General features: G+C 42.1%; 1 protein-coding gene and 1 long non-coding RNA gene across 7 annotated transcripts in view; one reads left to right on the top strand and one right to left on the bottom strand.

The window, feature by feature from the left end:
- LOC122553053 overlaps nucleotides 1-16,990 on the top strand; it is a 28,914-nt gene extending 11,924 nt beyond the window's left edge. For all 3 annotated transcript variants that reach the window (XR_006312603.1, XR_006312604.1, XR_006312605.1), the window contains exons 2-3: nucleotides 3,321-3,426; nucleotides 16,890-16,990. This is a non-coding gene — a long non-coding RNA (uncharacterized LOC122553053). The remainder of the gene's footprint in view (nucleotides 1-3,320; nucleotides 3,427-16,889) is intronic.
- The window catches only part of LOC122553052 (ras and Rab interactor 2-like), a 159,106-nt gene that overhangs the window by 41,268 nt on the left and 95,518 nt on the right, over nucleotides 1-22,320 (bottom strand). For 3 of the 4 annotated variants that reach the window (XM_043696521.1, XM_043696520.1, XM_043696522.1), the window contains 2 exons: nucleotides 17,142-17,236; nucleotides 6,051-6,243 (listed from right to left, as the gene is read on the bottom strand). In XM_043696521.1, coding sequence (XP_043552456.1) covers nucleotides 6,051-6,243; nucleotides 17,142-17,236 — 288 coding nt within the window. Of the gene's footprint in view, nucleotides 1-6,050; nucleotides 6,393-17,141; nucleotides 17,237-22,320 lie in introns of those variants that run through there. The other variant, XM_043696523.1, reaches the window with a different exon arrangement.

The raw sequence follows: 22,320 nt of genomic DNA, 5'->3' as shown, positions 1-22,320 counted from the left end.
GATATACAGGACACAGCATCACAACTGTTAAAATATAACAGGCAGTGAGATCATTCATTGAAGGGTCGGGCAAATAGTTATTGGATGAAATTTAATGCAGCTAGTTATAAGACAAACTAACAACAACAAATAGGAGAAAGTGAGAACTGCAGATGCTGGAGATCAGAGCTGAAAAATGTGTTGCTGGAAAAGCGCAGCCCTTCAGGAAGAAGGGCTTATGCCTGAAACGTCGATTCTCCTGCTCCTTGGATGCTGCCTGACCTGCTGCGCTTTTCCAGCAACACATTTTTCAGCTAAAAACAAGAAATGCTGGTGATCACAGTGGGTCAGACAGCATGCTAACGTTTGAAGTCTAGATGACTCTTCCTCAGAGATCCTACTGTGTACAAGATGTGGGGGGGGGGGGGGGGGGGGGGAAATCACCAAATTGCTAAAGTTTCAAAAGATCAGGCAGAATTAAGGATTCAGATATTGATATATCCATTTGCCTTCTCATTTCTAAAAAGAGGCTGGATTAAAACCTATTTTTTTGGGGGGCAGGGATCTGAGAAACTAAGACTCTTCACTAGAACAGAGAGGTCATTTGCTCGAACCTACGAGTAGCTTTTATAAGATAAACATTAAGGAAAAAAACTTAGTGGTTGGTGACGTAGTACTTGGAAGGCAACAACTAAGATCAGCATCAAATGAACAAATATAAATAGTTTTAAGTAGACCATACTCGGGATATTTAAAGCCTGCTAGAAACAATAATCACTTTAAAAATGAAGTTTGAGGAAGGATTAGATAAGGCTGACTGGACAAAGGCTTGTGAAGGAATGGCAGAGTGGATTCGTCACTCAAGGGAACAAATGCACCACGTAGTGAACTAAATTGGGCCCATTAATGCTTTAAAATTTCATGATTCCATAAATCAAAAGATGTGACAATATTTATATTGCTATCCAAGTTCTGCCACTTAGAGTCTTCTCACCTTTTACTTGACTCCTAGAATAATGATCCCATGTTATATGCACTCCAAGTTAGCTGAGCGATAATGACTTATGACCTGATGTTGCCATGCATTGTATGGGGTGTTTGGATCCAGTTGATGTTTACCAACAAACATGAGCAGAAAAACACAAGTAACAAGATGATGGCAGTCCATCATGTTGACATATTCAGTTTGGTGGAAAGCTCCAGGTTAACTATTAATAGTGTTAAGTGTTGTAATTGGATCCATTTGATAAAGAATTTAGAAATGGCAAGACTATGAAGTATAATGTTTCCAATTTAAAAAATTGTATGTGCTGCCCGTAAGTTTTCCAAAACAAAGTCTCTCATTCATGTCCGCAACAAGCTATATTGACCCATGGTCTTCCATCCCCCTGCCATTGAAAATTCTTATTCTCTTCTTCAAATTTCTTAATGGTTTTTCCCTTCCTTATTTCTCTAACTTCTACCAGTTCCGAAACTCTTCTTGAACTCAAAGTTCCTCTGTCCTCCATTTCCAAGGCCACAAACACACCTTCCAGGTGAAACATCAATTTTCTTGTACACCCTTCAATTTAGTCTAGTGCACCTGCTGCTCACAATGCGGTCTCTTCTTCAGTGGCAAGATAGAATGCAGAGTGGGTGATCACTTAGTGGAACAATGTCAAAAATCACACAACATTGGGTTATAGTCCAACAAGTTTATTTGAAAGCACAAACTTTTGGAGCCCCTGCTACTTCCTCAGGCACCCCCCTGCCTGTAAGAATGACCCTGATCTTACAGTCGCTTTCCATTCCAATACACCATCTTGCTCTCGTGCTAACATTTCTGTTTGAGGTTTGCTGAATGGCTCCAGTGAAACCCAATGAAAGCAGGAGGAAAAGCATGCAATTAGGTACTTTATAGCCTTCATGACTCAACATTGCATTCAAACAACTTCAGACCATAAACAAAGTCCTCGATTTTGGTTACCCCCAACTCAAGTGTCATGTTTTTTCTCAACAGGGACCTATTTTCTGCTATTAACATCTATTCTGCATCTAGATTTCTCCTCAACTACCATTAGTACTCCTTTTCCCTTTTACTCTGGCACCCCTTGCTAGCTGTTCCATTTGCTCTTCCTCCCCCTTTGTCAACATAATTAAAAAACACCTTTCATAGCCCCCCTTTAATTTTGAAGAAGTGACGTTTTGAAATGAAATGTTGACTTTGTTTCTCATTTCACTGACACTGCCAGATGACTCGGTTTCTAAAACACTTTATTTTTATTTCAGGTCTCCAGCATCTCCAGAACTGTGTTTTTTTTTCCCAAGTTCTAAACTTCCTTGATTTATGAACTTTGTACTCACATTCTTTTTAGATTAGATTACTTACAGTGTGGAAACAGACCCTTCGGCCCAAGTCCACACCGACCTGCCGAAGGGCAACACACCCAGACCCATTCCCCTACATTTATCCCTTCACCTAACACTACGGGCCATGGCCAATTCACCTAACCTGCACATTTTTGGACTGTGGGAGGAAACCGGAGCACCTGGAGGAAAGCCACGCAGACACGGGGAGAATGTGCAAACTCCACACAGAGAGTCACCTAAGGTGGGAATTGAACCTGGGTCTCTGGCGCTGTGAGGCAGCAGTGCTAACCACTGTGCCACCGTGCCGCCCATGTCTTTCACTGAATGATTAATATAAACAGGTTGCACACCCTGCTTTACCTGTTTACCGTGGGTGGCACGGTGGCACAGCGGTTAGTACTGCTGCCTCACAGCGCCAGAGACCCAGGTTCAATTCCGACCCCAGGTGACTCTCTGTGTGGAGTTTGCACATTCTCCCCGTGTCTGCGTGGGTTTCCTCCGNNNTAATCTAAAGAATAGACCGGATTTATCACTCTCCAGTCATATTTCTTGAAGAAAACAATTAGATTGGACGGCTTCCAATTGTATTGATTTTTGCCACCTTTCAGAGGGAAGAATATCCTACATTCATTTCCTTCAATTTCTTTCCAGATCATCATCACCTATTTATCTGTTGTCATCCTTTATTACTTCGTACTATCTTTAGTCGTTGACTTAAACTCCTGTGGTTATCATCTGCTATGATTTTATTGATGCTCTTCATTATGGTTATATCACTGTCCCCTCTTTGTTTTGTTGACACCAAGTTTCAAGCAGTTAAAGTGAATACATTTTAAATTAACAAAAGAAAGTTTGGAAAAAACCTTACTTCTTAAAAAGTAACTTCATAAAGAAGTCCAAGAACAAGTGACTTGCATATATTACACCATAGTTAAATACCAATTTGCCACAATGAAAAAGCAGACACAACTCTTTCTTTCTTTTAATTACAGATGTGAAATTTCAGATTAACCACAAGAACTTGATGACACATTTCTGCAACATTTGAACAAAGAGATTTGATATTCCACGGCCAGATTTTGCAAGGAAATACCAAAGGTAATTTCTATGAGCTAAACATGTAACAGCACTCTCGAGTATTTATCTGAAAAGTGATTCAGCAATTTATAAAAAATAATTTTACGAAGCGAGGTGGCTCATCTCCTGATCCTCATTCCCCTGCTATGCTCGCACCTCATCTCAAAACTGCAACAAAGTCAACTAACATATTTAACATGGTTTAAAAAAACACAAGGCACTATACAAATGTAAAAGTGTACAGTGACCTCAGTAGAAATAGGTTAAAGGCTATGGTTATGAGAGGTACTCTTCAGATGCTTTCCAAAGCAGAGAGGAGGAGAGGGTCTTCAGGAAGACAATACAAGACAGCAACTGCAGGTGGACCAGGGAATACAGACGGTCAAAATTTAAGAAGAAATGTGAACGTGTCAATAAGGACAAGGATTACAATGGAATTATTTGAAGGATGGAGAGTTCATAAAAGCTGCCAAGGACAGAATGAATGATGACTAATTGTCACTTGTATTTTACAGTGAATAATACAGTAAAATACAGTGAAAAACTTCCCCTGTCGCCACAATCCTGTCCCATTTTGAATAGTTTAAAGGATGAAAAGATAGAACTGAAAGAGAGTCTATCTTCATTCCACCACCTCTGCCATGAACCTATGGCCTGAGCCAGCTCACAACAACAATAGGATGTAGATGCACTAAAGTCAGAAAGACAGGACACTATCAGGGATACAGTACTGCAATTATATTTGCCAAAGGGATGTCCACAACAGTTCTGACCAGGAATGTATTAGCACAGTGCATAGGCAGAAACCAGTGATTGGAGCGGTAATCACAAAGTTGTACAGCTATGGGAATATGAGGGGAAAGGGAGATTACAGGGTGGAGACTGTGGGAGCCAATGGAGTTTACAGTTGGGCACCACTGGGAAAGAACAGTAATATTTTTATTGGCTTCTAGGGAGAAGGTGGCCAATTTCGAATAGATGAACAAAACATGAGGAAAAGGTGGCCACTGGGAATGCCAACCTGCATTAGACTAAAGAGAATGCTTATCGGATATATAAGAGATTGGGTCTTGTTGAATGTTGATTTTTTTTGACTTAAAATGAATTTCTATTCACTACCACAGCTACAAGACAAAGGTTAAGCTTACAGAGATTAAGCACACAAATCAATTCTCAGCATCTTATTTTAACACTATGTTCCCAACTAAACTCAAAGTTGAAGGTCAGTCACACTTCTGAAATAACTCCACAGAGGTCAGTATCACATCACCTACTTGCCCTTTATTTACACATGGAGTGTTCTTGACACTGATCCAGCTCCCTCTGAGCCAGCTCTCAGAATGAACAGGATATCTGACACTCCTGTTCTTAATCTGTCAGCCAGGGCCCCCTGATTGAACCCGATTAACAGCCCCAATCAGGGAACTCATATTCTACGAGATCTCCGAGTTGACCACATTACAATCATAGGAGGACAGGCAAAATCCGAGGACAGGCAAAATCCGAGGACAGGCAAAATCGACGTTTCGGGCAAAAGCCCAGCACCTCTGATCCAGAATCTGGTTTCCAGCATCTGCAGTCATTGTTTTTACCACATTACAATCATTACAACTTCAAAGATCCTTAATTTTTTTTAACTAAATTTAAATTGAATTCTGTTTGAAAAGTAGCATACTGGTGACACATATTTTCGATTGGAAGTTGGATATTTGAGCAGCAGTACTTTTCCCCCCGAGGAAATCTTTGAACTAAACAAACATTCAGGTGTAGTAGGAACAAATTACTGCAGATATTGGAATCTGTACTGAAGACAACAAATGCTGGAGGAGGTCATAGTGGGTCAGACAGCATCTATGGAGAGTGAGGAAGCTAACATTTCGAGCCTAGATGACGTTTCATCAGAGCTGAAGTAAAGTGTGGAGGGGACAGCATTTATACTATGGTGTGGGGGTGTTGGGCGCAGTGGGTGTAGGGTGCTGGTGGAGAAAGGATATTGATAGTTCAGTTTAAGTGATCAGAATGTGAGAATGGCTGAACAATGGTGTGTCTCCTGCCGGACTTCAAAGGATAGTAAGTGGGATGGGGGGAGGGGAGGACATAATAACAAGCTGAAAGTAAGGGAAGAAGTGTTCATAATCTCAGCACAAACTGGAGGAACAACATCCCATCTTCGGACTAGGCACTTTACAGCCTTGTGGATATAATATGGAGTTCAACACCTTTAAACTGTGAACATGTTGCCCTTTCTTTCAGCTTGTTATCATTTCCTTTCTCCCCTCCTCCCCATTCAACTGACTGTCCTTTCAGAACTGGCAGGAGACACCTCAATATTCTGCCATTCTCACCATCCGATCACTTAAGCCGCACTATCAACATCTTTTCTCCACCGGCACCCAACACCCAGCGCCTTCCCCCCCCCCCAACTATAGCATAAATGCTGTTCCCCACTCCTTAAACTTTACTTTAGCTCTGATGAAGAGTCACCTATACTGGAAAAGCTGGCCTGTTCCCTCTCCATGGATCTTACCCTCTGTGATCTCCAGCATTTGTCATCTTCAATCAGGTGTAGGATAATGCATGTCGTTTCACAATTGTAATAGATATGTAACCTATTGTTGAAAAAAAGAGTCAGGTTAACAACTTACCCCAGCATCCTCGGGCTGCAGAATACGCAGAGCATCCTCATCACTCAGACTGAGATGTAGCCAGACTGGATGGGTGTGTAGAAGCCGATCGAAGATGCTGAGGTTACATAAGAAGCTTTCATAGCCAGAATCCCTCATCCAGCACTTAGCAGCTTCTTCTTTCTGATAGTCATAATCCATATCCCCATGTGCTCTGCTCAACAAGATGCAAATAATGAGTAACCTTTAGGCAAGTAGAGCACTTTATCTTCACCATCATTTTATAAATATCTTCCATCAGCAGACCACCTTCAGAGGATGCAGCCACACAACCTGATTGTACATGGTGGAGGATGAGACAGCCTGAAACAGAAGAAGAGTTGTTTCTCCATAACCTTACAGATTGGCATAAAAGCCAATATCCCCAGTGAATTTCATAAATATTTATGTTCAAAATAACCCTCATACATTGTACTTGGTAGTAGTGAAACCTATACTTGATTTAACACAATGCAATTTTGGATCCAGTGAAACCAAGGCTAAACTCTAGGACATGGTGGGAGTTAAGGGTGAATAATTTTTAAATATCATAATTATTAATAATCTACTCATAAATGTTCAGCATATTTTTAGACTATGGGAAAATGAGGGAAGAGATTAGTGTATTAAATCTTGACCCACAGGATTGCCAGCAAGTCAACGTTTTGGATCAAGGTTGAATATTCAATTTTATTTAAATGAATTCCTGGTGAGTATTCTGTTCATAAGCAGCCAAAGGACTGAAAATTAGAAATAACCAGGTACCACAGTTTTGAGGGACAAGGAATCTGCTGACTGCTGTTTCTTGCACATTACTTTTAAAATGCAATTAGATTTTCTAATCTACCAGATCACAGGTTCCTGATGCAGGTCTGTATGCAGCACATAAGGAAAACATACTGAACATCTTGATCAGCAGGAGAATTGAGAACTATTCCGAGTTAAGTTAGCATGCAGCCTGCCATATACAATGAAGGAGCAACAAATTCCCATTGCTGTCAATTAACTGGTGTCTATACAGGATGGTGACGAAGATCCATAATTGAGTTCGTGTGTCCCTGAACTAAAGACAGGAAAAAAATCAATTAGAACTTATACTCCTAGCTGCTGTTCTTTAAACAAAAATAACAAAAAGAAATTAAACCCATAACTATCAAGACTAGGTTTGAATGTGAAAGACCTGGAGGCCTAATAAATTCCCAAGTACCGTTTCCCTGGTGATTGTAATTTTCTTGAGTTCCACCTTACTTTCTCTTTCTGAGATGTAATTTGTATCCACTGTAGTTAAGAATGATGCAAAATATGAGTTTATTCATCTGCTACCTCCATTACGAATTGCCCAGACACATTTTCTACGTGATCAATGCTTACTTTGTTAATTCTCTAAGTATGAGTAGGAACTTTTCTTGTCTGTCTTTATAACTTTCACTTGTACTCTAATTTTTCTCCTTTTTATAAGTCATTCTTTGCTGATTTTCAAATACTGTTCAATTTTAATGACATTTTCTATTCATTTGTGAGACTTGGGCATTACTGGCTGGCCATTTATAATTGCCCCTTGAGAAGGTGGTGGTGAGCTGCCTTCTGGAATCGCTGCAGCCCACTTGCTGTGGGTTGACCCACAATGCTGGTAGGGAGGGAATTCCAGGATTTTGACCCAACGACTGTGAAGGAACGGCGGAATACTTCCAACATCAGGATGGTGAGTGGCTTGGAGGGGAACTTGCAGGTCGTGGTGTTCCCAAGTACCTGCTGCTCTTGTCCTTCGAGGTGGAAGTGGTCGTGGGTTTGGAAAGTGCTGTCTAAGGATCTTTGGTGAATTTCTGCAGTGCATCTTGTAGATGTATACACTGCTGCCACTGAGTACCAGGGGTGAAAGGACTGAATGTTTATGGATGTGGTGCCAATCAAGTGGGCTGCTTTGTCCTGGATGTTGTCAAGCTTCTTGAGTGCTGTTGGAGCTGCACCCATCCAGGCAAGTGGGGAGTTTTCCACCACATTCCTGACTTGTGCCTTGTAGATGGCGGACAGGCTTTGGGGTATAAGGAAGTGAGTTACTCGGTGCAGTATCCCTAGTCTCTGACCTGCTATTGTAGCTGCTGTATTTTTGTGGTGAGTCCAGTTGAGTTTCTGGTCAATGGCAACACCAAGGATGTTGATAGTGGGGGATTCAGTGATGGTAACACCATTGAATGTCTAGGGGTGGTGGTTACAGTGCCTCTCATTGGTGATGGTCATTGTCTGGCATTTGTGTGGTGCAAATGTTACTTGCCACTTGTCAGCCCACGTCTAGATATTGTCCAGATTTTGTTGCATTTGAGCACGGACTGCTTCAGTATCTGAGGAGTCGCGAGTGATGCTGAACATTGTGCAATCATTGGCAAACGTCCCCACTTCTGACTTTATGACAGAGGGAAGGTCATTAATGAAACAGCTGAAGATTGTTGGGCCTAGGACACTACTCTGAGGGACTCCTGCAGAGATGTCCTGGAGCTGAGAAGACTGACCCTCCACAACCATCTTCCTTTGTGCCAGGTATGACTCTAACCAGTGGAGTGTTTCCCCCTGATACCCATTGAATCCAGTTTTGCCAGGGCTCCTTGATGCCACACTCAGTCAAATGTGGCCTTGATGTCAAGGGCTGTCACTCTCCCCTCACATGGAATTCAGCTGTTTTGTCAATGTTTGAACCAAGGCTGTAATGAGGTCAGGAGCTGAGTGACCCTGGCAAAATCCAAACTGGGTGTCACTGAGCAGGTGCTGCTCGATAACACTGTTGATGACACCTTCCATCACTTTACTGATGGTCGGGAGTTGACTGATTGGGTGCTTAGTGGCTAGGTTGGATTTGTCCTGCTTTGTGTGTACAGGACATACCTGGGCAATTTTCCACATTGCTGGATAGATGCCAATGTTGTAACTGTACTGGAAGAGCTTGGCGAGGGGAGCAATAAGTTCTGGAGCACAAGGTTTCAGTAATATTGCTGGAATGTTATCAAGGCTCATTACCTTTGCAGTATCCAGTGCCTCCAGCCGTTTCTTGATATCACTTGGAGTGAATTGAATTGAATGGAGACTGGTATCTGTAATACCACTGGAAGAGCCCGAGACAGATCATCTACACGACACTTCTGACTGAAGATTGTTGCGAATGCATCAGCCTTATCTTTTACACTGATGTCCTGGGCTCCTCCATTATCGAGGATGGGGATACTTGCGGAGCCTCCTCCTCCAGTGAGTTGTTTAATTGTCTGCCAACATTCACGACCGCAGAGCTTAGATCCGATCCGTTAGTTGTGGGATTGCTTAGATCTGTCTATCACTTGCTGTTTATGCCATTTGGTACGCAAGTAGTCCTGTTTGGTAACTTCACCAGATTGGCACCTCATTTTTAGGTATGCTTGATGCTGCTCCTGGCATGCCCTCCTGCATTCTCCATTGAACCTGGGTTGATTCCTTGACTGGGTGGTAATGGTTGCATGGGGGATATGCTGGGCCATGAGGTTGCAGATTGTGCAGAAGTACAGTTTTGTTGCCACTGATGGCTGACAGCGCCTCATGGATGCCCAGTCTTGAGCTGCTGGATTAGTTCATTTAGCACGGTGATAGTGCCACTGAACAAGATGGAGGTTATTCCCAATGTGAAGGCAGAACTTAGTCTCCACAAAGACAGTGCGGTGGTCACATTTACCGATACGGTCGTGGACAGACGCTTCTGCAGCCGGCAGATTCGGAAGGATGAGTTAAAGTATGTTTTTTTCCTCTTGTTGGTTCCTTCATCACTTTCTGCAGACCCAGTCAAGCCGTTATCTCCTTTAGGACCCGTCCAGCTCAATCAGTAATGCTGTTGCTGAGTCACTCTTGGAGGTGAACATTGAAATACCCCACCCAGAGTACATTTTTCACCCTCAGTGCTTCCTCCAAGGTGGAGTACTGATTCATCATGGAGGAGTACTGATTCATCAGCTGAAGGAGGACAGTATGTGATAACCAGTAAGAGGTTTCCTTACCCATGTTTAACCTGAAGCCATGAGACTTCCTGGGGTCTGGAATCAATGTCAAGGACTCCCAGGGCAACTCCTTCCCGACCATATACCACTGTGCTGCCACCTCTGCTGGATCTGTCCTATCAGTGGGATGATAGTGGTGATGTCTGGGGTGTTATCTGTCAGGTACGATTCTGTAAGAATGACTATGTCAGGCTATTGTTTGACTAGTCTGTGAGACAGCTCTCTCAATTTCTGCACTAGCCCCCAGATGTTGGTAAGGAGGATTTTGCCTGGTCAACAGAGCAATTTTGTGTTTTTGCCATTGTCTTTTCTTGATCCAAGTTCGATGTCAGGTGGTCCGTACGGATTCATTTCTTTGTTGCGACTTTCTAGCGATTGATACAACTGAGTGGTCTGCTAGGCCCATTTCAGAGGGCAGCTGAGAGGCAACCATATTACTGTGGGTCTGGACATACACATAGGTCAGACCAGGTAAGGATTGCAGATTTCCTTCCTATAAGGACATTAGTGAATTAGATCGGTTTTTCTGACAATTGACAATGGTTTCATGGTCATCAATCGACTCTCAATTCCAGATTTTTTAAATTGAATTCAAATTCCACCATCTGCCATAACAGGATTCGAACCCCGGTCCCCAGAACATTATTCTGGGTTTCTGGATTAATAGTCGAGTGATAATACCACCAGGCCACTGCCTCCCCACATCTTTACATAATTAAATTGTTTCTCTTAATACTATTTTTGTTAACTACAATAGTTCTCTTGGAAATGTTCTCTCTCATTGAAATGCATTTATTCCATGCAGTCTGAAATATCTCTTAAATCTCTACCACCGTGTCCCTATTGCCTTGTTCCTTACTCTAAATTATCAGTTTACTTTTGCTGGTTTTGCTTTCATACCAAAATATTTACCCTTATCTAGGTTAATGATATTGGTTTCAAACCCATTCTTTTCACACTCAAACTGTATATGAGATCAAGCAAATGATGATCACTGCTTCCCAGGGCGTCTTCACTATGTGGTCATTAATTAATCCTATCAAGACCATGTCTACAGTGGAACCTTGATTATCCGAATATCAAATATCAGAATTTCGGATTATCCAAATAAGGTCTCAAGGTCCTATAAAAACATTGCATCAAAGAGGTAAGTGGATTCGGATTACCTGTACTGAAGAACATGTGAAAACACTGCCTAAGACAAAGAAACCCAAACACCTCAAGCAACAGCAATTCTGGATATTTTTAATGTAAGGGTTAGTTACACAGCTCTTTGTAAAAGTGAGTGCTTTATTCCCGTCACTTTACCGGGCCATTCATGGAAAAAATGGCAAAGAAAGTAAACACATGCGCGAGGCAGTGCTTCTGTCTTTCTATCGCGACATTGAGTTAATTGGAAACTGACAAATGCTCTTGAGATTGTAAAGCGGTCCGTGACCTTGTTTTAATGCTGGGATTTCATATATTTATGTGATGGTAAGGGTTTAGTCCTTCTCAGTTTAACTTGCAGAGTGCAAAGATTAGTTTGTTTAAATAGCAGACTCATCAAAATTATAGATTTAAACAAACTCTCTGATAGAGCAGTGTTAGATCAGTATGGCTTCATTTATTTAAAGTCAAATTGATTATCCAAATAATCAATTATCCAAATGAAACACTGCCTGCCCATCTCATTCGGATAATCGAGGTTCTTCTGTATAGCTTGTTCTTTAGTTGTTGCTAAAACATATGTTCTAAGGAAATAAATCAGTCTATGTGATTAAAGTCCCCCATGATAATCACCACAACCTTCTCTCTAGCTCCCATCATTTCTTCCTTTAAGCTCCACTGTACCTTATGGTTATTGTTAGGCAGCATGTACACCACTCCTGCAAGTTACTTCTTGCCTTTATCATTTGTAATCTCTAGTCAAACTGTTTCTACATCCTGCTCTCCTGAATTTAAACCATCCTTCTCTGTGTGATAATTTTAATCAACAGAGCCACTATTCCACATTTGCCTTGCTACCAGTCTTTCCTAATTGTCCTGTATCCATCAATATACAAATCTAGTCCATGTCATGCTGCAGCCACGACCCTCTAAGTTGGTGGTAGCTTGATGGTAACAAATACCAGGTGGTTTATGAACTTCCGTCGCAGGACAAGTTGTTTGTTTCTTTGGCGAGTGAAATTTTTCTTTCATCAATAAGGCTAGAATGAGTGCATATCCTGTATTACTGATCGTGCCAATTAATACAAAGCTATTTAGTCATACTGTTTTTACCGATGTTGTAAAAGGTCTAAATCAACAACTGGTTAAATGTGCCCAAGTAATGCCTTGTGGTGAGAGGCCACTCTACATGGCTGCATCACTTACACATTTCGATTTCATATGAAGAGAAGGTGAAGCATTCAGGTTCATTGTAACTAGGAATTTCCCTTGAACAAGAAAGAGATTTTGGGTGAAATTCACTGGGGTGAATATTTTCATACAAATGGTATAAAAATGTTCTTCCTTGTTTGTTTGCATTTCTGTTTAACAGTAGGGAAAACACTTGAACTTAATAGCTTCATTGCAATGGCTTTCCATTGGTTGTGAGCTGTCCACATGTTGCAACTGATAAAAGGTTTCAACTTCATGGAAGTAAAAGCCATTGAAATATAGCACCAAGGCTTTTACCATTTAAATCATTTAGTGCCTTATTTCAAGGCATTAAATATTCAATGACTGAATTTGTTATGCAAGTTTCTTCTATTACTCAATTACTTTTGAGGTGCACTGACTTGAAAGTGCAACAGCAATACTATGGCAGGAATGTCCCAGAAACAGCATTGAGATGAATAACTTGTTTTTTCTGGGGTTTGTTAAATGAAGAAGCAATGTTAGCTGACAGACCTTAGGAGATATTTATTTCAACACTCATCCAAAATTCGAGTACAATCAGGCAGAAGTGAAAATTACCATCTTTTCCAAGGAACTGCATTTTTTATAAAGCAATCCTCTGTATTGCATCATTTCAATTATGTCTGGCATTTTAATTGCTCTGAAAGCAGAGCAGAAAATAACTGGTTAAAAGAAAAAAAAATTGCATTTATATTTTACGGTGGGAGCCAGAGGCATAGTGGGTACGTTACTGGACTAGTAATCCAGAATCCCAGGTTAATTCTATGGGGACACTATGGCAGATGGTGAGATTGGAATTTTTAAAAAAATTGAAATTAAAAAGCTGGTTTAATGGCAAACATGTAATGATTGTCAATTGTTACAAAAACCCATCTGCTTCACTAATGTCCTTTGGAGAAGGAAATCTGGCATCCTTTCCCTTCTGGTCTACATTTGACTCCAGACTCTCAGTAATGTAGTTGACTCTGAACAGCTCTCTGAAATGGCCCTAACAAGCCAATCAGAGCAAGGGCCAATTAGGAATTAGCAATAAATGCCAATCCAGCCAGCAACACCCACATCCCACGATCAAATAATCCCCAGCAAAAACAGCATATATTTTGTTGACTTTTCAATATTTCAAAGCTGGCCTGTGCTGGGAGTGCTCACACCAAAAGGGACAAACACACAACCTTCTCATCACATTACAAAAGGCCGATGTGGCCTCCTCTATATTGGGGAGACAGGCCACCTACTTGCGAAACGTTTCAGAGAACACCTCTGGGACACCCGGACCAACCAACCCAACCAACCTGTGGCTCAACACTTCAACTCCCCCTCCCACTCCACCAAGGATATGCAGGTCTTTGGACTCCTCCATCGCCAGACCACAACACGACGGTTGGAGGAAGAGCGCCTCATCTTCCGCCTGGGAACCCTCCAACCACAAGGGATGAACTCAGATTTCTCCAGTTTCCTCATCTCCCCTCCCCCCACCTTGTCTCAGTCAAATCCCTCGAACTCAGCATCGCCTTCCTAACCTGCAATCTTCTTCCTGACCTCTCCGCCCCTACCCCACTCCGGCCTATCACCCTCACCTTGACCTCCTTCCACCTATCGCATTTCCAATGCCCCCCCTCCCCCTCTCCAAGTCCCTCCTCCCTACCTTTTATCTTAGCCTGCTGGACACACTTTCCTCATTTCTGAAGAAGGGCTTATGCCCGAAACATCGATTCTCCTGCTCCTTGGATGCTGCCTGACCTGCTGCGCTTTTCCAGCAACACATTTTCAGCTCTGATCTTCAGCATCTGCAGTCCTCAGTTTCTCCTCTACTTTTGGACTCCCCTACTCTTGGCGAAAGACCTTGGCTATTCACCTTGTCCATGACCCTCATGATTTTATAAATCTCTATAAAGATACAGCTCAGCCTCTGCCTTTCCAGGGAAAATAGCCCCAGTCTATTCAGCTTCTCCCTATAGCTCAAACCCTCCAACCCTGGCAACACCCTTGAAACTCTTTTCTGAAGCTTTCCAAGTTTCACAACATTCTTACTATAGCAGGGAGACCAGAATTGAATGCAATATTCCAAAAGTGGTCTAACCAACGTCCTGTACAGGTGCAACATGACCTGCCAACACCTATACTCAATGTACTAACCAATAAAGGCAAGCATACCAAATGCCTTCTTCACTAACCTGTCTACCTGCGACTTCACTTTCAAGGCGCTACGAACTTCCACTTCAACATTTCTTTGTTCAGCAACACTCCCCAGGATCTGTTAACTGTGTATAAGTACCGCCCTGATTTGCCCTACCAAAATGTAGTGCCCCACATTTATCTAGATTAAACTCCATCTCCACTCCTCAGCCAATCAGCCCATCTGATCAAGCTCCTGGTGTACTCTGAGGTAACCTTCTTTGCCATCCACTACACCACCAATTTTGGTGTCATCTGCAAGCTTACATATATGTCCTGTGTTCACATCCAAATCATTTATGTAAAGGGACAAAAAGCAGTGGAAGCAGCACTAATCCTTGCAGCACATCACTGGTCACAGGCTTCCAGTCCAAAAAGCAATCCTCCACCACTACCTTCTACCTTCGAGCCAATGGCGATATTATACTACGTCATATTCCTACTGAATGGGATATCATTTTGATAAAACAATTGATCCATTCCTAGAGTTCTTGCAATTCAAATCCCTCTGTAGTCACTACTTTCAATCCATAGCTCTTTGGTCCATTTTGATCACTGAAAGCAACAATCTTTGATGAATTTTGAATCCAGCAAGTTACTGCTTAATTTGTCATTTTTAAATGAAGCTGCTCTCTGACTTCCATTGTTGTTGCTTTTGACGTTTTGTTTTAATACATGTAACAAGTTATGATCTGGGAGTAAGAGTAATTGGATTGCTTACTCTAGGCAGAATCTTCTGTCTGTGTGCTGTGGGCTCGTGCCAGAACTATTTCTGGTCTCAGCCCTGCTCCACCTGTTGGGATTCCTGTCTGCGAGCTCTACCCCATGATGAGCAATTAAGAGGCTGCCTTTTGGGTTTGCAGGAGAAAGTGAGGTCTGCAGATGCTGGAGATCAGAGCTGAAAATGTGTTGCTGGAAAAGCGCAGCAGGTCAGGCAGCATCCAGGGAACAGGAGAATCGACGTTTCAGGCATAAGCCCGAATTCCTGAAGAAGGGCTTATGCCCGAAACGTCGATTCTCCTGTTCCCTGGATGCTGCCTGACCTGCTGCGCTTTTCCAGCAACCCATTTTGTGTTTGCAGTCCACTGAAAGAGATTGCAGACCTTATCAGAACTCTCAACCACCAGGCACTGTCCCTGTTAGAGGCAGAGCAGGAGGGCAGCTTCATAGAAGCCAGAGGAAGTGATGGAGGCTGGTACAATTACATTTAAAAGGCATCTGGAATGGGTATTTAAAATAGGAAGGGTTAGAGGGATATGAGCCAAGTGCTGGCAAATGGGACTAAATTAGGTTAGGATATCTGTTTGGCATGGACGAGTTGGATTGAAGGGTCTGTTTCGTGCTGTACATCTCTATGACTCTAAATACAACCTCCAAAAAAAAAAGCTTTCAATTGAATGTAATAAATGGTGAATCCCTCTTCCCGGCATAGTCGGCAGCAGCAGTCACTCATGGCTGCAGCTCCCCCTGGGTGGAGGTAGTGCAGGAGACCGAGCAAGTCCAAGAGTCTGTCTGCCATCAGCTCTTTTTCCAGTCATGGATTGAAGGGTCTGTTTCGTGCTGTACATCTCTATGACTCTAAATGCAACCTCCAAAAAAAAAAAGCTTTCAAATGAATGTAATAAATGGTGAATCCCCCTTCCCAGCATAGTCGGCAGCAGCAGTCACTCATGGCTGCAGCTCCCCCTGGGTGGAGGTAGTGCAGGAGACCGAGCAAGTCCAAGGGTCTGTCTGCCATCAGCGCTTTTTCCAGTCAGTTCACTAACAGGCCTTTAATTATCCAGACTGTGTGGTTAGCCTCTGTCAGGGATGATTGCCCAGAGGTACAACTACATCAGCTCAGTGGCCTGATGTCAACTTCTGTGGAATCCTTCAAGTTTCTACCTTTAAGTGCGCCCCTGCAGGACTAGAAAAAGGCAGCCCTTAAACAGCCAGCATGGGAACAAAGGGCCTAATGGTCTCTTCTGTGCAATCATACCACTGAATGATCCTATGACTTATTAAAAAATAAGCCATCCTTAAATTGAGCGAGATGGCTGAGAAACGCAGACAAAAACAAGAGCCAACATGATACATACTTTATTATGAAGATATTGGTGTCAATTGGCCACTAAAACAGTACAATTAAGCAATCCAAAGCTTCTATGATTGAGAAATACCTGATAAAGATCCCAGTCAGAGATAATGACACATGCAACGTTAGTAATAGAAAAGAAAATTTAACATGCAGTTCATGACTTTTTTATTTTTCCAGAGAGCGAGAAACTTGACCAACTTGAACAGGATGCTATTCAAGAAAAACAAACTGAGAAGTTCTAACTGTGTAAGAACCCCCTTGAAAGGAGGAATGCCAGCACAGAAAGGCATCTGGAGACTCAGCAGAAAAAGGGTCTCTGAATATGCAGCCCACAATCCTACCTAACTTGAAAGGCTGAGTTGCCTACATCTGCAGAAAGAACCATGTGGTCACGAAGGAAAAGATTTACAGGAACAAAAAAAAACTTACCTCAACCACTGGGCATACTGAGAATCTTCATCCAAGTCAGGAATTGAATGACCCATCTTCAGTTCTCCAATCTCTAAGGCAAGTGTGTCAATTAACTGTGATGAGCAGACAAAGTGTAGTGTTAGACAGTGGAAAAGACAAGCTAACTAGGCTGCAAGAACTTGAAATCATTAAGAACACAAAGTATCTAAGTTATGTTTTATCCTATACTACTGCAGCCATGAGTGCTCCCATTAAAGGCAAATACTTTGGGATATGCACTGTTCTTATTTCAAGCTGTAGAATGACAGATACCCACATCTGACGCGGCTTCTGAATAATATTTGACCGCAGTAAAAATCAAAGAACAAATAGAAAGTGCACAGCTTAACTTTGTACTCACTTTCAAACTTCACCTGTGTCTACATTAAAAACCAAGTATCCTGCCAATTCCTGCTACAATAAAAACATTCAGTATGTCCCTTTGAAGGCATTCCTATTTCATGAGTATTACTGCAGGTTTTGGTAAAAAGAACCAGTTGTATAAACAGTAAAGTTTCCACTCTTCAGGTGCAATTTTCTTCAGTTGGCAAAAATAGATTAAGCCACTAGAAACACAAATCCAACTCTACCCAAAAACAGGCAGGGCTTTAAGTTTTGGCATACCCACAATTACCCATTAAGTAATGGATTTGACTCGAGTTCTCTGGCCAAAGACAGGTCTGACTCACAGCACTACGATCTCCACAACGGGTAATGTAAGGAGACAATTCCCAAATCCAGCTCAGCCGGGATGGGGACAGAATGCTATCTTGTTAACACCAATCTGACCCACAACGGTCACCCAGGCAACTGGATTAAGCAACCTGGACAGATCCGGCACAGGTGCCAACAGTACGGTAGTATCACGTCAGAAAGCATCCTCAATGTGGACTCCACACTCCATAAAGTCTCATGGCATCAGCTCAAACAAGTAAACCTGCGAGTAATTCCCATACACTACATCGCTCCGCAACCCCTAATAAAAATCTTAGACAACAAACCTGTACTCCTCCAGGCTGAACACCACTTGGAGGTAGCACTGAGGCGACAAGGGGGCAGAATGCACTTTGGGTGAGGACCAGCTGCTAGACTGAATACGGGGCAGGTGATGGATGAGGGAATCAAGAGGGAAAAACATTGACCTTACCCATCACCTTACCAATGTACCTCTCTCAGAAGTATCTATCCAGGACAGTATCAGTAGGAGTGACCACACAGTGGAGATGGAATTCCCATCTTCTCTTTGAGGATACACCCCAAGATGCTGTGTGGCATTATCACTTTGCGAAATGGGATAGACTCAGAAAAGATCTAGCAACTCAAGACTGGGTATCCATGAGACACTGAGGGAGCATCGACAGCAGAAGTGGACTTCAACGCAAACAGTACCTTCATGGTCTACCATATCCCCGAATGCACCATTACTGTCAATCCAGGGGATGAGTGTCAATCCAATGGAGAGTGCAGAAGGGCATGCCAGGAGCAGCATCAGGCACACCTGAATATCAGGGTCAACCTGATAAAGCTTTAACACAGGATTTATTGTATTTTGTAAGGACTCCTTACTCCATACTATTTTTAGATATACTTCAGCAAGTTCGCCTCACGTCACCTTCTATCAAAGTTGAGAAGCTAAGTTTTCTCCAGAATATTCTCATTGCTAGTGTCAGTCCTTGCTCAGTTGGCAGGTTGTGGCTTCAAGTCTCACTTCAGGACCTGAGCACAAAATCTAGGCTGATACTTTGGTGTGGAATGAAGGGAGTGCAGAAATGTGAGAGGTGCCACTTTTCAAATGAAACATTAACCAGGAACCCAGTCTGCCCTCTAAGGCAGACGTAAAGATTAAATGGCAATATTTCAAAGAGGAGCAGTGGAGATATCCCAGTGTTCTGGCTTATATTTATCCTTCAAACTCTATCTGCTCATCGTCACATGTCTACTACAACATTGCACTAGCAACTAAACTTCAAATCCTCTGCATTGTCTCTAAAGTGCCTTGGGATATCCTCTGAGGTCATGGAAGTGTTAAATAAATGAAAATTTTTTGTTGCTAAAACTTACTTCAATATTAAACAGTCTTATGTGGACTGCTGGATTAGATTATTCCCTCATGCTTTGATGAACATGGGATACAAACTGCAAGGTGCATTCTAAATCAGTACACAATACTGTTTAACATAAGTTTTTTGACCCATGCTTACAGCTTGACTACAATGTTCAGCATTTGATTGCTTTATTGATTGTTGTTTCACAGCAATTTTGGTTGTCACCAGCTCACAAGGAGTTTACACGCATTGACCACGTGCAGACTAAAGATAAGCTCCACCTATACTATGACTGCAGTAATGGTGCTTTCTGTAAAAAAAGAATGTTCCACTTTGCTTTAGTATCAAGTCAGGTCCTGAACTCCAAACTTATATTTCAACTTTAGCATTGATTCAAAGCTGCTTTTCACGAGAAACAACATTTTTGTGATGGCCTAAAGACTTGAATCGTTTCTGTATTCACACATGGAAATTATTTTATAAATGGACCGCACTGTTGTTTGTGGGATAGTTCCCTTTTGTTCTGTGGTTCTATGCCCACAATCATGGGATGGGATTCAAAAGAAACTTGTTGAGAAGAAAAGTCAAGAATAATCTCGAGGCTTGGACTTCTTTATAGCATTTTTTTATTACACGCAGACCCAGATATTCCGATGGCCAGATAGACTTTGGAGCAGTGTTGACTGGACTTGCATATTAGGACCATGTAGAAGTCAAGATCGAGCAGAGTTTATAGAAATGGCATTGGAAATTGAAGATTTCAATGGCCAAGTCCCCTGTGTCAGCAACCCTCTGAAATAATTCTTTAAAAGGTGCAGAATTTGGAGGGTTTCTCTTCGGTTTATGGTGTAGTGACTAGAATGAGGGCCAGGTGGATCTCATTGACTAGGAGATCTTTGATTGGCCCAGGTTAACCCAATCAGGGAACCCTGGCTGACAGACATAAACAGGAGATTCAAGACAATCTCCTCATTCTCGGGAAGGACTCGAAACTGGCTGGTCAGAGCACGTGTACTAGGCACATGTAAATAAAGGGTGACTTAGTGACAGGATACTGGCCGCTGTGTAATTATTTCAGAGGCGACATGAGTGGGATGGATGCTGCCTCAACACCGACACCACCTAAACAAGAGGAGGGAAATCTCCCTGGATGCTCTGGGCAGATGGTATGGTCCAGTACATGCTGCCCGTGACTGTGGCAGAGCTGGAAGAACCAGGCCTGGGGTGAAAATGTCACAGGATAGGCTAGCAGAGAAAGAGCAGGCCTACATCCAGGGATATTGGGGGGTGGGGGGGGAGGTTAGTGGGAGGAAGAGGACAAGGTTTGAGATGTAGCCATTGGAACAAGGGCCAGATGGATCTTATTGACTATGAGATCCTTGACTGGGGCTGTTAACCTGGGCCAATCAGGGAGCCCTGGCTGAAAGATATAAACAGGACATTTAGAGAGTCTCCTCACTCAAGTGACCAACTCTGAGCTAATTTGTCAGAGCCAATGTACTGGGCACATGTAAATAAAGAGTGACTTCGTGATGGGATTCACACCTCTGTGAAGTTATTTCCATAGTTCCCCAGGAAACCTTAGACAATTAAAAACTTAGTCCAACTCCTGGATTAATATGTATTAAACTAACCCTATGGACTCAACAGACCCTCTCTCCCAAGTAGACTTCCCCTGAACCTTTATATCCCTTGGACCCTGACAACCACTCCATCTTCCCCATCCCAACCAGAACAACATTTCCCTGGTACCCTGGCCCTACAAGTAGCTTACTAACTTATCCTTTCGCAGTAGCTGCACAGTTTAATGTCACAACACGGTGCACTGACTATCAAAAAGACGACATGGTTCGACATCACCTTGTTATCCTGCACTATAAGAGAAATATTTGGGTTCAGGTACAATCTTCCTGCCTCAAGGAACCAGGATTGAAATTCCTGGCTATGAACATAGACATCAGCACTCGTGGGGAAATGAAATAGGAGCAGACTAGTAATCTGATTATGCCCGTCACTGCTTGCAAGACCTGGGCCATAAAGACTAAATACGGGATTCAATTCAGGAGAAAACTGCTTCTAAGCTCACAGTTACATTACTGAATATCTATCTCGTAAAATCTACCAGGTATTGCTAGTCAGTCTACTCCACGCGCTTCTCTGTATGTTTGCCTCTCTAACATTCACATGGTTAGACATCAACCAACAAAGCCACTCACCATCTTTCTCCCTCCAACCACACTGTGCTCTTGATAGCCATCCTGGAGCATCATAATGAGGTTGCTCCAGACACCTAAAAGCCTTTTCAGAACAGTTTCTAGCACAGAATAATAGTTCTTATTTGCCTTCGTACCCCAATGTATTTGTATCCAATTAAATCGCATTTGCAACATTTCCGTTGATAAGGTATCACATAAAAGCAATTTGTTTTGCTTTTTTATAATTGTTAATGGTACACAAAAAAAATCAAAATAATTGATAGGTAGTGGGAATAATGGCGAATACTCCTTACTGTTTTGAGCAGTAAATCAGATTGCAAGTTCCAGCATTGGCACCTGCACAGTTAAACACACAAATCTGTAATGTCTGGCAAACTCCACACCTCTAGAGTATAATAATTCTCTTAGTGTAATAATTCTTGCTGATAAGACATACATTGACATCCATGCAATGTGAAAAATGGAATCTTTGTCCACAAAATCCACTCTAAAGACGGCAGAGTTGGTACAATCAGCAGAGATTAATTTTTGTTTTAAAAGCAACAGCTTGTCATTAATTAGCACCTTTAATGGTGAGAAAAAACATCTTAGTGTGTTTCGCATGTGCATTATGGAACAAAATTCAACTCTGAACCAAAGCCACCAGTCAATGAATATTGCAGGTAAGCAATTCATGCAATACTGAAGGTTCACAAATCACATTTTTCATAATTTAATTTGTGATACGTATATTAAAAAAAAGTTCAGCTTTTTTTGAAAAAAGATTTTATATTTTCTTTAACTGGTTCTCTTAACCTCATCTGTTTCTTTTCTCCCCAATATTTATTTTACTTTTCGCGCACAATTCCAATCTAATTTATACTTCCCGCTTTCTGTTTTCAAGATTAAACACAGCAC

This window comes from Chiloscyllium plagiosum, chromosome 9 (genome assembly GCF_004010195.1).
Source record: "Chiloscyllium plagiosum isolate BGI_BamShark_2017 chromosome 9, ASM401019v2, whole genome shotgun sequence".
Classification (NCBI taxonomy): domain Eukaryota; kingdom Metazoa; phylum Chordata; class Chondrichthyes; order Orectolobiformes; family Hemiscylliidae; genus Chiloscyllium; species Chiloscyllium plagiosum.
This window is presented reverse-complemented; position numbering and strand designations above follow the sequence as displayed.